General features: G+C 47.5%; 1 protein-coding gene across 1 annotated transcript in view; it reads left to right on the top strand.

Annotated features, from left to right (window-relative positions):
* The window catches only part of pcolceb (procollagen C-endopeptidase enhancer b), a 112,938-nt gene extending 100,851 nt beyond the window's left edge, over positions 1-12,087 (top strand). Inside the window, exons 8-9 of the mRNA XM_084311793.1 lie at positions 9,525-9,695; positions 10,898-12,087. Coding sequence (XP_084167919.1) covers positions 9,525-9,695; positions 10,898-11,028 — 302 coding nt within the window. The 3' untranslated portion in view covers positions 11,029-12,087. The remainder of the gene's footprint in view (positions 1-9,524; positions 9,696-10,897) is intronic.
* Positions 12,088-12,355: the final 268 nt, after the last annotated feature.

Raw genomic sequence — 12,355 nt, 5'->3', positions numbered from 1 at the left:
CCAGGAGGTCCCATACAGTCCAGGCTATACCCCCGCGGCGCTGCGCTACAGACCCCCGACTCTATTCACGGGTGAGCACGACGCACGACCAGCCCCGAGGAATAGCACCTGGACCAGCTGGCTATGGTGCCCTGCCGGTACCAGCCCACAGAGAGACGCAGAGGACCCAACAGCAGATGAAGAGGTCCAACACAGTGTGAAGAACAGTTTCTACGTGGACAACTGTTTACAAAGCGTCTCGACTCAAGAAGAAGCCGAGGCTCTCCTAATCAAGTTACGCGCCTCCCTAATCAAAGGCGGCTTTGATCTCAGGCAGTGGGCAAGCAGCGACCCGCACGTATTGCGCAGCCTCTCCTCCGCGGACAAGGCTGCCAGCAGCGAGACCTGGATGGCGACAATCCCAGGAGAAGCCCAAGAAATGACACTAGGATTAGTCTGGCGCTTCAAAACAGACTCGCTCCACTATAGACACAAACCCTTGGCTCCAGAGCAAGGAAGGTCGGCGGCGATACCGACCACCAGACGGAGTGTGTACAGAACACTCGCCAGACAATATGACCCGTTGGGATGTATTCTACCTTACACCACCAGGGCAAAGATGATTGTACGAGCACTATGGGACAAGGACCAGGGCTGGGACGACCCAATACCCGCACACCTTGCCTCAACATGGAGAGAGTGGGAGACGGAACTCCGCTCACTCCCAGGTGTCAATATACGCCGCAGCTACTTCCCATCCACAGTGAGGCCAGAGACATGCGAGATTGAGCTACACATCTTCAGCGACGCCTCCGAAGTAGCCTACGGATCGGTTGCCTATTTGCGTGCCCAAGAGATGGGAGGAGAGATACACACTGCTTTCATACTGGCCCGCTCAAGAATAGCCCCACGTAAGCAACAATCTATCCCACGTCTAGAGCTCTGCGCAGCCCTCGCAGGAGCGCATCTAGCCACGTTAATCCAACGTGAACTCACCATTCCGGTGCATAGAACAATCTTGTGGTCAGATTCCACGACAGTACTCACATGGATTAAGTCTGATTCATGCAGATACAAAGTCTTCGTGGGAGTCAGAGTCACCGAGATTCAAGAATTAACAGAAGAAGCAAGCTGGAGGTATGTGGATACCAAACACAACCCAGCTGACGTCATCACCCGGGGAATGTCCCTGGATGACCTAACCCGTCGCAACATCTACAGTGACGGACCAGCATTCCTCAAGCTCCCGGAAGGAGATTGGCCTACGCCCACCCCGAGGGAAGCAAGTAACGAGGAGGCTGAGAACAAGAAGCCTATGTTCTGTGGACTGAGCACTGTCGCCTCCACAGACCCCAACATAGATGACTGCATTACCCTAGAGAGTGCGCAACAAAGAACATTCCTGCGGCACCACCCAGAGATTCAGTCCACCACTGACATGTCAGCAGCTGACTACGAAGAAGCAGAACTTCTTCTACTACAACGAGCCCAGAGAGACTCGTTCCCCGATGAACTAGACTGTCTACAGGGAGGAAACCCCGTCCCATCAGACAGCAGACTGATTCACCTGGCACCAGAGAGTGACGCACGTAATCTCATCAGAGTGGGTGGTCGCCTGCGGAGAGCCCCCGATCTACCAGATGACATTAAGCACCCGATCGTCTTGAACAGCCGACACAAGGTCACAGAGCTGATCATAAAGAAATACGACGAGGATGTACACCACGCAGGAGCAGAGAGAGTCTTCGCGGAGATCAGACGTCGTTATTGGATATTGCAAGGGAGAGAAGCAGTACGGCGCTTCCAGCGAACCTGTCTAGACTGCCGTAAGTGGCGCGCGCAGCCCAGCATACCACGGATGGCTGACCTACCCCCCTGTCGCCTCCGAATCGGTGACAAGCCATTCCACTCCACAGGCATGGACTGTTTTGGCCCGTTGTATATAAAGAGAGGAAGAGGCACCGAGAAGCGGTGGGGTATTGTATTCAAATGCATGACCACCAGAGCGATACATATCGAGCTCCTTCCGACCATGAGCACAGACTCATTCCTTATGGCCTTCCGGAGATTCACATCACGGAAAGGAAAACCGTCTACATTGTTGTCTGATCACGGGACCAACTTCAAAGGCGGAGAAAGAGAGCTGAGAGAGAGCTTCCAAGCTATGGGCCCAGAACTTAAGACCCACCTCGCTCCAGCCCAGATTGACTTCCAGTTTAATCCCCCGAACGCACCCCACTTCGGTGGAACCTGGGAACGAGAAGTACGTTCTATAAAGACAGCCCTGTACGCAGTTCTCGGAGCCCAGACTGTGGCAGAGGAAGTCCTAATGACAGTCCTCACGGAGATCGAGGGAGTATTGAACTCAAAGCCCCTCGGTTACGTCTCCAGTGATGTAGCAGATGTCGACCCAGTCACCCCCAACACACTCCTAATGGGGCGGCTGGATCCCGCGCTACCCCAGACAATGTACAGGCCTGAAGAAGCGAACGGCCGAAGAATGTGGAGGTACAGCCAAGTACTAGCTGACAAGTTTTGGAGCAGCTTCCTACTTCACTACCTACCGTCTCTACAGACCCGCCAGAAGTGGGTAAAAGAGAGAGACAATTTGACAGAAGGAACAGTCGTCATGATAATTGACCAGTCACTACCCAGAGCTATGTGGCCGGCTGGCCGCGTAAGCAAAGTGATCACCGGTGCCGATGGCAAGGTCCGAGCAGCTGAAGTACTTGTCCAAGGGCGCACTTACACACGTCCCGTGGCGAGGCTCATAGAACTGCCCCGACTCCCAGATACTATCGATGATGACCATGACCCTATGACTTTGTGAGTTGACTGACCCTTACAGCGGACCTTGAGTGGAAGACAGTGCGGTTAATCTGTCTCTGCTTAGCTAATTAGGTGGGACTAATTAGGGGGCGGCTGTTGTGAAGGATCAGATTAAACCGAATATGTATATTTATTTATATATATATATTTAATTGTATTTGTATATCGTTTGATATCCCCTGTATATTCCTTGTACAATATGCATTGAATATCCCCGTTTCTACTAAACAGCCCATAATAGTTTCATTCTACCATTGGACGAGAACCTGGCGCCAGGTTGCCATACCCCTAGGTCCAAGTTCAATCGTGCCGCCTAACATGTCGAGGCAAACCCCCGGTTCCGCGCAGTAATATGTCGGGCGAAATACGTGTGGTACTATTTGTTCATAGCGCATATATATATGGCGCTCGTAAAGTAGAACTTTCTTTTTAGTCCAGTTCTTTACCCTCCAACAGAGTGACAGACGCAAAAGCCTCCCCACGACGCACGTGCGGTGTAGTAAGGCCTACTTGGCCCAGAATAGGCATTGAGATATCGTGTAGATTAATAGTTGAATGGTCATAGTTTGGCACCATACCGTCGAGTTGGACGTATTCTATTAAGCTAATAATAGTCTATTTATGTATGGTGCATCGTTCGGTTAGAGTTCTACAGTTATCAGCACCCCCATCGTTCCTGACGTTATCTGGACGCTTAACCAGGCTGGTCAGAACCCTAGTGGTGATTGCATCCGAGGAGCTCCGGGCCAAGAGCGACTGGACCTGTATATTGGATTACTCTACCCAGACGACGGCGAGCCTTCCACGGCTTGGATTATGCTTTGTGTGCTTTGATTATTCCATGGATAAAGGCCAACACTGCTGAGTGTTGGAATTACCCCCCGGAGAGGACTCCAGGTGAGACGGCGCTCTACACGTGAGGTCGCCTCACGTCTCTCCGTTGTGGACCGGCAGATACCGTTCCACAGAGGGTCCAGCTGTATTCGTCTGCGGCCCGAGGTTCTGTGGGCACCGTGTCCAAGACTTTGGATTCTCCCAAGACACCGTCGGCCAGATGGGATACCGCCAGCGGCTTCTCTAACCCCCTCCTCCTACTGTCTTACAACCAGCGGGACCCCCCCCCCCCCCCTTAGTGTATCCAGCTATAATCATTTAAGTACCATCGCTATCGTTTCCTAAATATTCCAGGTTGTATACTTACTCCCTGCGCAACCAGAGATTGGACATTCAATGTTGATTTACCTACGAATACTAATTTGCCATAAAAGTGCATATTCCATATTTCAAATCATAAATGTAATTAAGTGATCGTTGTATACACCCTTTGCTGTATTAAACTTTCGATTTGGTACATTTGTGTTGGTTCGTTTCATCAGGTGGGAAAGTGTTCATCATACTTATATCTTGTACTGGGTGGCCAGAAGTTAAAGTACATGAGGTAGTGGTATTAAATATCATATCTAACAATACAGTCAGGGAATTGTACCCCTCAGTTACAGTATATATTGAACACTTTTGTCCACATACTTGACTTCTATTTTATACTTATTATACTCATTTTATACTTATCTATTTTTATCTAGCACAATCTCTGGAGCAAAACAGAAAGAAGCATTTTATATAAAAGTATTCTGTACTTTTGTATGACAACTAATAAAGAAACTTGAAACTTGAACTTGAACTTGTTTTTAGCGCCTTTGAGGTGCTTTGGTACCATGAGGTGCAAGCATAGTCATAGTACCCTTGAATGAGTGCTCCTGCCAGAGTCTTCAGGGTATTCTTGTTTACCAGAGAGGAGATCCGGTACAAGAATCTAGTTTGTTGGTTGACTTTTTTTTTATTACATTGGATGCCATTTTGTCACAGGAAAGATTTGCCTCTAGGATGGAACCCAGGTATGTAATTTCATCTTTCCTTGTGACAATATTGTCACCCACTACTGTAACTGAGAAGCCGTCGGTCTTGCTGAGTTTGTTATTTGATCCGAAGAGAATGGACTCTGTTTTACCCAGGTGTAATGATAGTTTGTTATCAGCGAGCCAGGTGCAGATTATGCCGAGTTCTGAGCTGAGGGTTTTTTCAACCTGTAACTTGTTCTTGTCAGAGACCAGCAGGGCTGAGTCATCCGTGAATAAGAACAAGTTGCAGTCACAAGCTGACGACATGTCATTTGCATAAATTAGGAACAGTAGCGGTCCTAGTATGCTTCCTTGTTGTGGAACACCACAGCTCACTGTGAGGGGGGGGGGATAGAGTACCATTTACCTCCACCATCTGTTCTCTCCCTTCCAAGTAGGACTCTGCTGAAAGAGTTATCAAGTCAAGTCAAGAGTTTTAATTGTCACGGCATACAAGTATACAATGAAATGCGGGTGGTCTTGCCTGCGACGATGTGCAATACAGTGGTACAACATATAATAGAATCCAATAAAAATACAGTGGTACAACATATAATAGAATCCAATAAAAAAACAACATTGTGCAATAAACAGGTGACAGGTAACATGGTGTGACATCTCGGTATCTGTACATAGTATTTACAGAGCATATAGGACATGCTAGGTAGCTTTAGTAGTGCAATACACTGTTCCTGTTGTTATACTAATTTAAAGTGGCCTTTCCTCTTGGCCATAAGTGTGCGTGTGTGCGGCATGAGTGTGTGCCCGCTCGTGTTAAAGTGTTAAAGTGGCTGCTAGTGTGTGAGCGTGCACAGCGTGCGTGTCGTGTGTGTGCTTGTGTGTGCTTCTGTGTTGATAGTTCAGTTTCTGTGGCACTCAATGTTCATTGTTCAAGGCTCTGATGGCCTGGGGGAAGAAGCTGAGCCTAAGCCTCTCCGTCCTAGTAGCTGGGGTTCGCAGGCGTCTGCCTGACCTCAGCAGCTGGAACAGGCTGTTATTGGGGTGGTGGGGGTCTTTCATTATTCTGCAGGCTCTGGATTTGCACCTCTTGTTGTATAGAACCTGCAGGGGAGGTAGCGCAATACCCGTGGTACGCTCGGCTGAGCGCACCACTCTCTGTAGGGCCTTCTTGTCCTGTGCCGTGCTGTTTCCATACCAGGCAGTGATGTTTCCGGTCAAGATGCTCTCTACAGCTCCTGAGTAGAAGGACTGGAGTATCTTCCCCGATACTCTGAACTTCCTTAACTGTCTCAGGTGGTAGAGTCGCTGCTTCGCTTTCTTTACTACTGTGTCTATGTGTGTTGACCATGTCAGATCCTCTGAGATGTGGACCCCCAGGTACTTAAAGCTGCTCACCCTGTCCACGGTAGCCCCGTTAATCATCAGTGGTGTGTGTGTCTCCTGCTGTCCTCTCCTATAATCCACGATCAGCTCCTTGGTTTTACCAATGTTCAGGAGCAGGCTGTTGTCCTGGCACCAGCGTTCCAGTACCTCAACCTCCTCCCGGTAGGCCTTCTCGTCGTTGTCCGAGATCAGCCCCACCACCACCGTGTCGTCTGCGAACTTCACTATGGAGTTGGAGCTGAACTTGGCCACACAATCGTGTGTGTAGAGTGAGTACAGCAGGGGGCTTAGAACACAGCCCTGGGGGGACCCGATGCTCAGGGTGATGGTGTTGGAGGTCTGACCCCCCACCCTGACCGCCTGGGGTCTTTCACTCAGAAAGTCCAGTACCCAGGCGCTCAGGGCGGAGCTCAGACCTAGCTCGATCAGCTTGTCCACCAGTCTGGTGGGGACTATGGTGTTGAACGCTGAGCTGTAGTCAATGAACAACAGTCTCACATAGCCCCCCTTCTGACGGTCAAGGTGGGAGAGAGTGCTGTGCAGTACCTGGGAGACCGCGTCGTCAGTGGACCTGTTTGTCCTGTATGCAAATTGCATAGGGTCCATATCACTGGGGAGGGAGGCACAAATGTGGTCCTTGACCAGCCTCTCGAAACATTTCATGACCACAGAGGTGAGTGCCACCGGTCTGTAGTCATTTGGACATGTTGGGGAGGGTTTCTTCGGTACAGGGATGATGGTAGACATCTTGAAGCAGGCAGGGACCACTGACTCCGCCAGGGATTGATTAAATATGGCGGTGAACACCGGGGCAAGCTGGTTGGCACAGGACTTAAGTATGCGTCCTGTTATACCATCTGGGCCAGCAGCCTTCCTGGTGTTCACCTGCATAAATGCTCTTCTCACACTGTGTTCCGACAACGAGAGAGAGCCCCCGCCCCCCCGCGGTTGCCCCCCCCCCTCCTCCACAACAGCCGGTGCGCCAGTGACGTCACTAGCCAGAGGGCTAGCGGCGACACTGTCTACACCGAACCGAGCGTAGAAGGAGTTGAGTTTGTCCGCGAGAGAGGCGCCGTCGCTCCCCATTGAGGGGGCGCTGACTTTGTAGTCAGTTATTGTCTTCAGTCCCCGCCACAAGCCTCTTGTGTCGTTTTGTGCCATTTGTGTCTCCAGTTTATCAGCATATGTCCTCTTAGCAAGTTTAACAGCCTTGCGCAGAGTGTAGACTGAAGCCTTGTACTCTTCCATATTTCCTGACTCTCTGCCCAGGTTATAAGCTGTGGTGCGAGAGTTCAGGGCTGCTCTAATAGTGCTGTCCACCCAAGGTTTCTGGTTTGGGAAAACCCGCACCCTTTTCGTGAGGACAATACCGTCAGCTACTGTTGTTATGTAGCTCACCACGGTATCAGCGTACTCGCTGACGTCACTGGCGCTTCCTTTAAACATGTCCCAGTCCGTGTCTTCGAGCGCATCTTGGAGCGTGGCCTCTGATTCGTCAGACCACTTTTTTGTCTCACGTGACACGACGGCGTCACGTGATCTTTGTTTGTATGCAGGGATTAAAAAAATGTAGTCGTGATCGCTCTCGCTTGCAGCACCCATCAATGGCGGAGCCGCTACAGCTTTGTAGCCGGCTCTGAACGGGGTGTAACAATGGTCGAGTGTGTTCCTCCCCCTCGTGGAGCAGGCGATGTGCTGAAAAAAGGACGGCGTCACTTTCTTCAGATTCGCCTGTTTGAAATCACCAGCCACTATCATCGCGGCTTCCGGATGCTTGATCTGTTGTCTGTTGAGGTGGTCGTGTAATTCCACCAGCGCTTTGCCAGTATTTGCCTGTGGGGGGATATATACGACGGACATGATGACCGCGGTAAACTCACGGGGTAGGTGGAACGGACGGCACAGGATTGAGAGATGTTCCATATCTGGGGAGCATGAACTTGAGAGGACATGTACTTCTTTGGGATTAACCCAGAGATTGTTCGTGAGGATGCAGACCCCACCTCCGATGCTCTTCCCAGAGGCTGCCGTGCGATCTGCTCTCAGGACGGTGAAGTTGTCCGATGGAGAGACGCTGTTGTCCGGCGTCGCTGGCTTGAGCCATGTCTCCGTGAAACACATGATGTTAACGTCTCTCATCTCCCGTTGGAATCGGACCCTCGCTCTCAAGTCGTCCATCCTTCCCTCCAACGAACGTGCATTCGCCAGAAAGATGGATGGAATTGCTGGACGGTAAGCAGATCTTTTTAATCTAAGCCTGATACCTCCTCGTCTTCCTCTATGCCTCTATGTTATACCCTTCCTGCTGATGCTTTGGATAAAGGCGTCAGCTAAACGACAAAATGTAAAATGTAAATGTCACTAACTCAGTCACCCTGAGGGGGGACCCTGATGTAAACAAGACAAACGTCTTTCTCTGGTCTGCATCCCCTTAACAATTGTGTGTATTGAGCCGTACTGTATTGTACCCATTCTGCAAGCTGTTAAATAAAGTTTTCATTCATTCACCCACTCACTGTTGCTCAATGGTAGCCACTCTCTGCCCTCTAGTGGCAGCTCACAGGAATGGCACTTTGTGTGAGATCAATGTCATGGTGAACGCTTCACGTCACTCACTCACTCTGTTATCAATCAATCAAATTTATTTATATAGCACGTTTAAACATGACGCTTGTCAACCAAAGTGCTTCACATAGCTAAGCTAAGTACAAAGAAAAGTATAAAATAAACTGAAAAAAAATTTAATAAAATCAACGGATAGACAAAGGAAAAACAGAACAACACGTCAACAAGTACGGCAAGAGTCAAAGTGAGTCAGGGAAGGCCAGGCGATATAGGTGGGTTTTGAGTTTTGATTTAAAAGACTTGATGGAGGGCGAAGATTTAATGGACATGGGGATGCTGTTCCAGAGGTCAGGGGCTGCGACCGCAAAAGCACGTCCCCCCCTAGACTTGAAGTTAGACCTACGGGTGGTTAGGAGACCCTTATCAGCCGATCTGTTAGCCACACTCCATGGATGTTCAGATAGTTCTTTCTCCACTGATTACACCTAACCACCCCCCCCCCTCTGTATTGCTCTCTTAGAATCAAATAGAAATACTTTATCGATCCCACGGGAAATTCAGCACTACAGATTTCTCACAATACACATTTAGGTAGTCAAAAACTAAAATAAGAATAAGAATAAAAATACAGTTAAGGATATACATACTAAAATATAGAGCCAAAATATACAGTAAAAATAAAAAAAATTAATGTAAAATGTCCAGGAAGATATGCAAGCGTTTATACTGTTACTCTGTGCTCAGTGAGGTGTTATTTAGTCTGATGGCCGTTGGAATGAAGGACTTCCTGTGACATACTCTTACTACTCTCTCTCTCTCTCTCTCTCTCTCTCTCTCTCTCTCTCTCTCTCTCTCTCTCTCTCTCTCTCTCTCTCTCTCTCTCTCTCTCTCTCTCTCTCTCTCTCTCAGTGATCGCGGGGAAGGTGACATCATTGACCCCAGGTCCGAGGGGCAGTGTGGCGGTGGAAGTGTCCGTCATTAAGGCGTATAAGGTGGGGCGCCTGGACATCACCAGGTCAGGACCCACTGCGTCGGTCACTCTGACATCCACCTGCAAGAAGTGCCCCGGGCTACGCAAAGGTAAAATGACACATGCATGAATACAAATACTAATAGAATAGAATAGAAATACTTTATTCATCCCGAGGGAAATTTGGCACTACAAATCGCTCACAGTAAACATTTCACAAGTCACAAATGAAGAATAAAATAATAATATATAAGGCCAAGGGCGTAGGTTTGATTTAAACTTGAAAGCGAGGGGTCTGGGTGTCCTCCATCAAACACTTCATTTCCTGCATCCTGGTGTACATTTATGCACCAATTTGTGCCTTTTTTGCATCAATTTATGGTGGCAATGTCTTTATTTATGTTAAGGAAAAGACAACATTCAGGAACCCGCTGACACAAATATAATGCAGTAAGGATCTCGGGCGTTACTGGAGAGAAGACGATATTTGTGTCTAAATTGAACTATACATGGGGCCTTTAAAATGATCCAAAGGCCTTTTTATGTCAAATTTTTTAGGGCGACACATTTCTAATATTGAGGGGGATATGGCCCCTGTAACTCCCGTTCACACTACAGACAAAAGTGGCCCAGATCAGATTTATTATTATGTGACTCGGATCTGATTCTAATCTGAGCCAATTCTGGGCCATTTTCATAACGTGGTTTGAAATCAGATAGAGGTCTGATCTTTTGCAATGCGACCTCAGTCTGAACTATAAGTCATGTGACTTCTAAGTAAAGTAGCATTTGTCACAATTATTTTTACATTCATCTTCTTTATTGTTAATTTGTGCAATTTGTGCATCAGGAGCAGTGACCAGTTTACACTGGAATCTGATCTTGGCCAAAAAAAATCGGATCTGAGCAATACATTTTGCAGTGTGAACGCAGCCTAATATGAATGAATTAATGAATTATTTTATTTCGAATGTTTACAAATACAAATAAATAAACATAAACAAATAACTTTTAGAAAGTCCTGCTCTCTTTCTCACAGACGCACATAAACACACAACATTGTGTTTGATCCGTTTTGTTCTTGTGTTGTAACTGACCGATCTCAAGCCCCACCCTCTTTGCTCGATCCCCCATTCACAACTGTTCCGCAACAGTTGTGATTGGAGGATCAAGAAAAGAGGGCGGGTCTTGAGATAGGTCAATTCACAGGTGGTACCTAGGCTGTTCCAACACAACCTGTTCTGCTGCAAGTACATTTTCCTCAATTGATTTGCTGACGGACCTCTCTGACCGACTTTCGTGTCTTTTCTAGGAATGCACTTTGTGTTGATGGGGAAGGTGAACGCACTGGGCAAAGGTCAGCTCACCCCTTCCAGTTTCGCTCTCCTCTACAAGGCCGTCCACGCCAAAGCACTGGCCAACCTTGCACGCAAGCCGTGCTGACATCATAAGTAACTAGGGATGTCCGATATTATCGGCCGATATTGGCATTAAAATGTGATATGGGAAAATATCGGTATCGGTTTTCAAAAAAAAAAATGTTGTATCTAATTTTTCTCCCCATTTTCTATTTTTCTCCCTTCCCCAATTTCGTATAGTCCAATTCTACCCTCCCCTGTCTCGAACGCTGTTAGGCCATGCCTCCCACAAGCCGGCTGCAATGTGGATGAAGCCAATTGCATCACGTGTCCCCTCCGGTACTCGAGGAGGCAGCCGTTGCATCTTTTCACCTGCACAGCGCGATCTCTCAGCGGCGAGGGTCTGCGTGGGAGGGACACACCGCCCTCGTTGCTTCCTGATTCTACTGTGCAGGCGCACCAACCGACCTGTAGGAGTCGCTGTCCACAACGTCCGATCCCCACCCACCAGCTTCCCACCCCCTAATACTGCCAATTGTATTAGTATGAACGACCAGCCAAGCTGGTCGAACCCAGCGTCTCCTGCGTTGGTGGCGAGCGCCTTGCCCACTGCGCCACCTAGCCGCCCTTATTTTTACATTTCTATAACCTTTATTTACCCAGTACGAACAAATTCTGATTTTATTTATTGTCAAAAGTATGCATAATGTTGTGTTAATTCCACAACAAGAGATATGTAATGTTAATTACCTGAAATTATTCCGTTTTTTGGGGTGGGAAACCCTGCATATATCGGTATCGGTTGATATCGGTATCAGAAATTAAGAGTTGGACAATATCGGTATATCGGTAAAAAAGCCAATATTGAGCATCCCTATAAGTAACCCATTCCACCAATCACAGAGTGGGACTCCAGCCTGGGTCTCAGAGAATCAGTGAAGACACAAATATAATAAGATATAATGTTTTTTTTTTCCAATGGTAGTTTTTTTGTATTGATATTTTGTATTTGTATATAAATTATATTTCTATGATTAAAGGTTTCATATCACTATACCATATTGTGTCTATGTTTGAGGCTTATGACAACAGCCATTGGAGAGAACTAAGTTTGTTTCGGGAGGACCAAAATAAAAATTATCAATCCCAAAGGTTCCGTCTTTGTTTATTTTCCGAAATGATCATAGAGAAACGATAACATCATGCTATATTGTGGTTATTGGTTATTACTGTAACATTTGCACTATGGTTGGATTCCAAACTTCCTTTCAGTGTACTGTACTTGTGCTGTATGATCACGATACATTTTAATCAAATCTAATCATGCATTTCAAAATCAAGAATAAAAGATTAGCTTCACAAATCACTTTTTATAATTTAGTGTATAAATAGTATAACAATTATTCCACCAG

This window comes from Notolepis coatsorum (assembly GCF_963971535.1).
Source record: "Notolepis coatsorum genome assembly, chromosome: 4".
Taxonomy (NCBI): domain Eukaryota; kingdom Metazoa; phylum Chordata; class Actinopteri; order Aulopiformes; family Paralepididae; genus Notolepis; species Notolepis coatsorum.
Note: the sequence above shows the minus strand (reverse complement) of the source record. Positions and strands in the feature narration are given on the sequence as shown.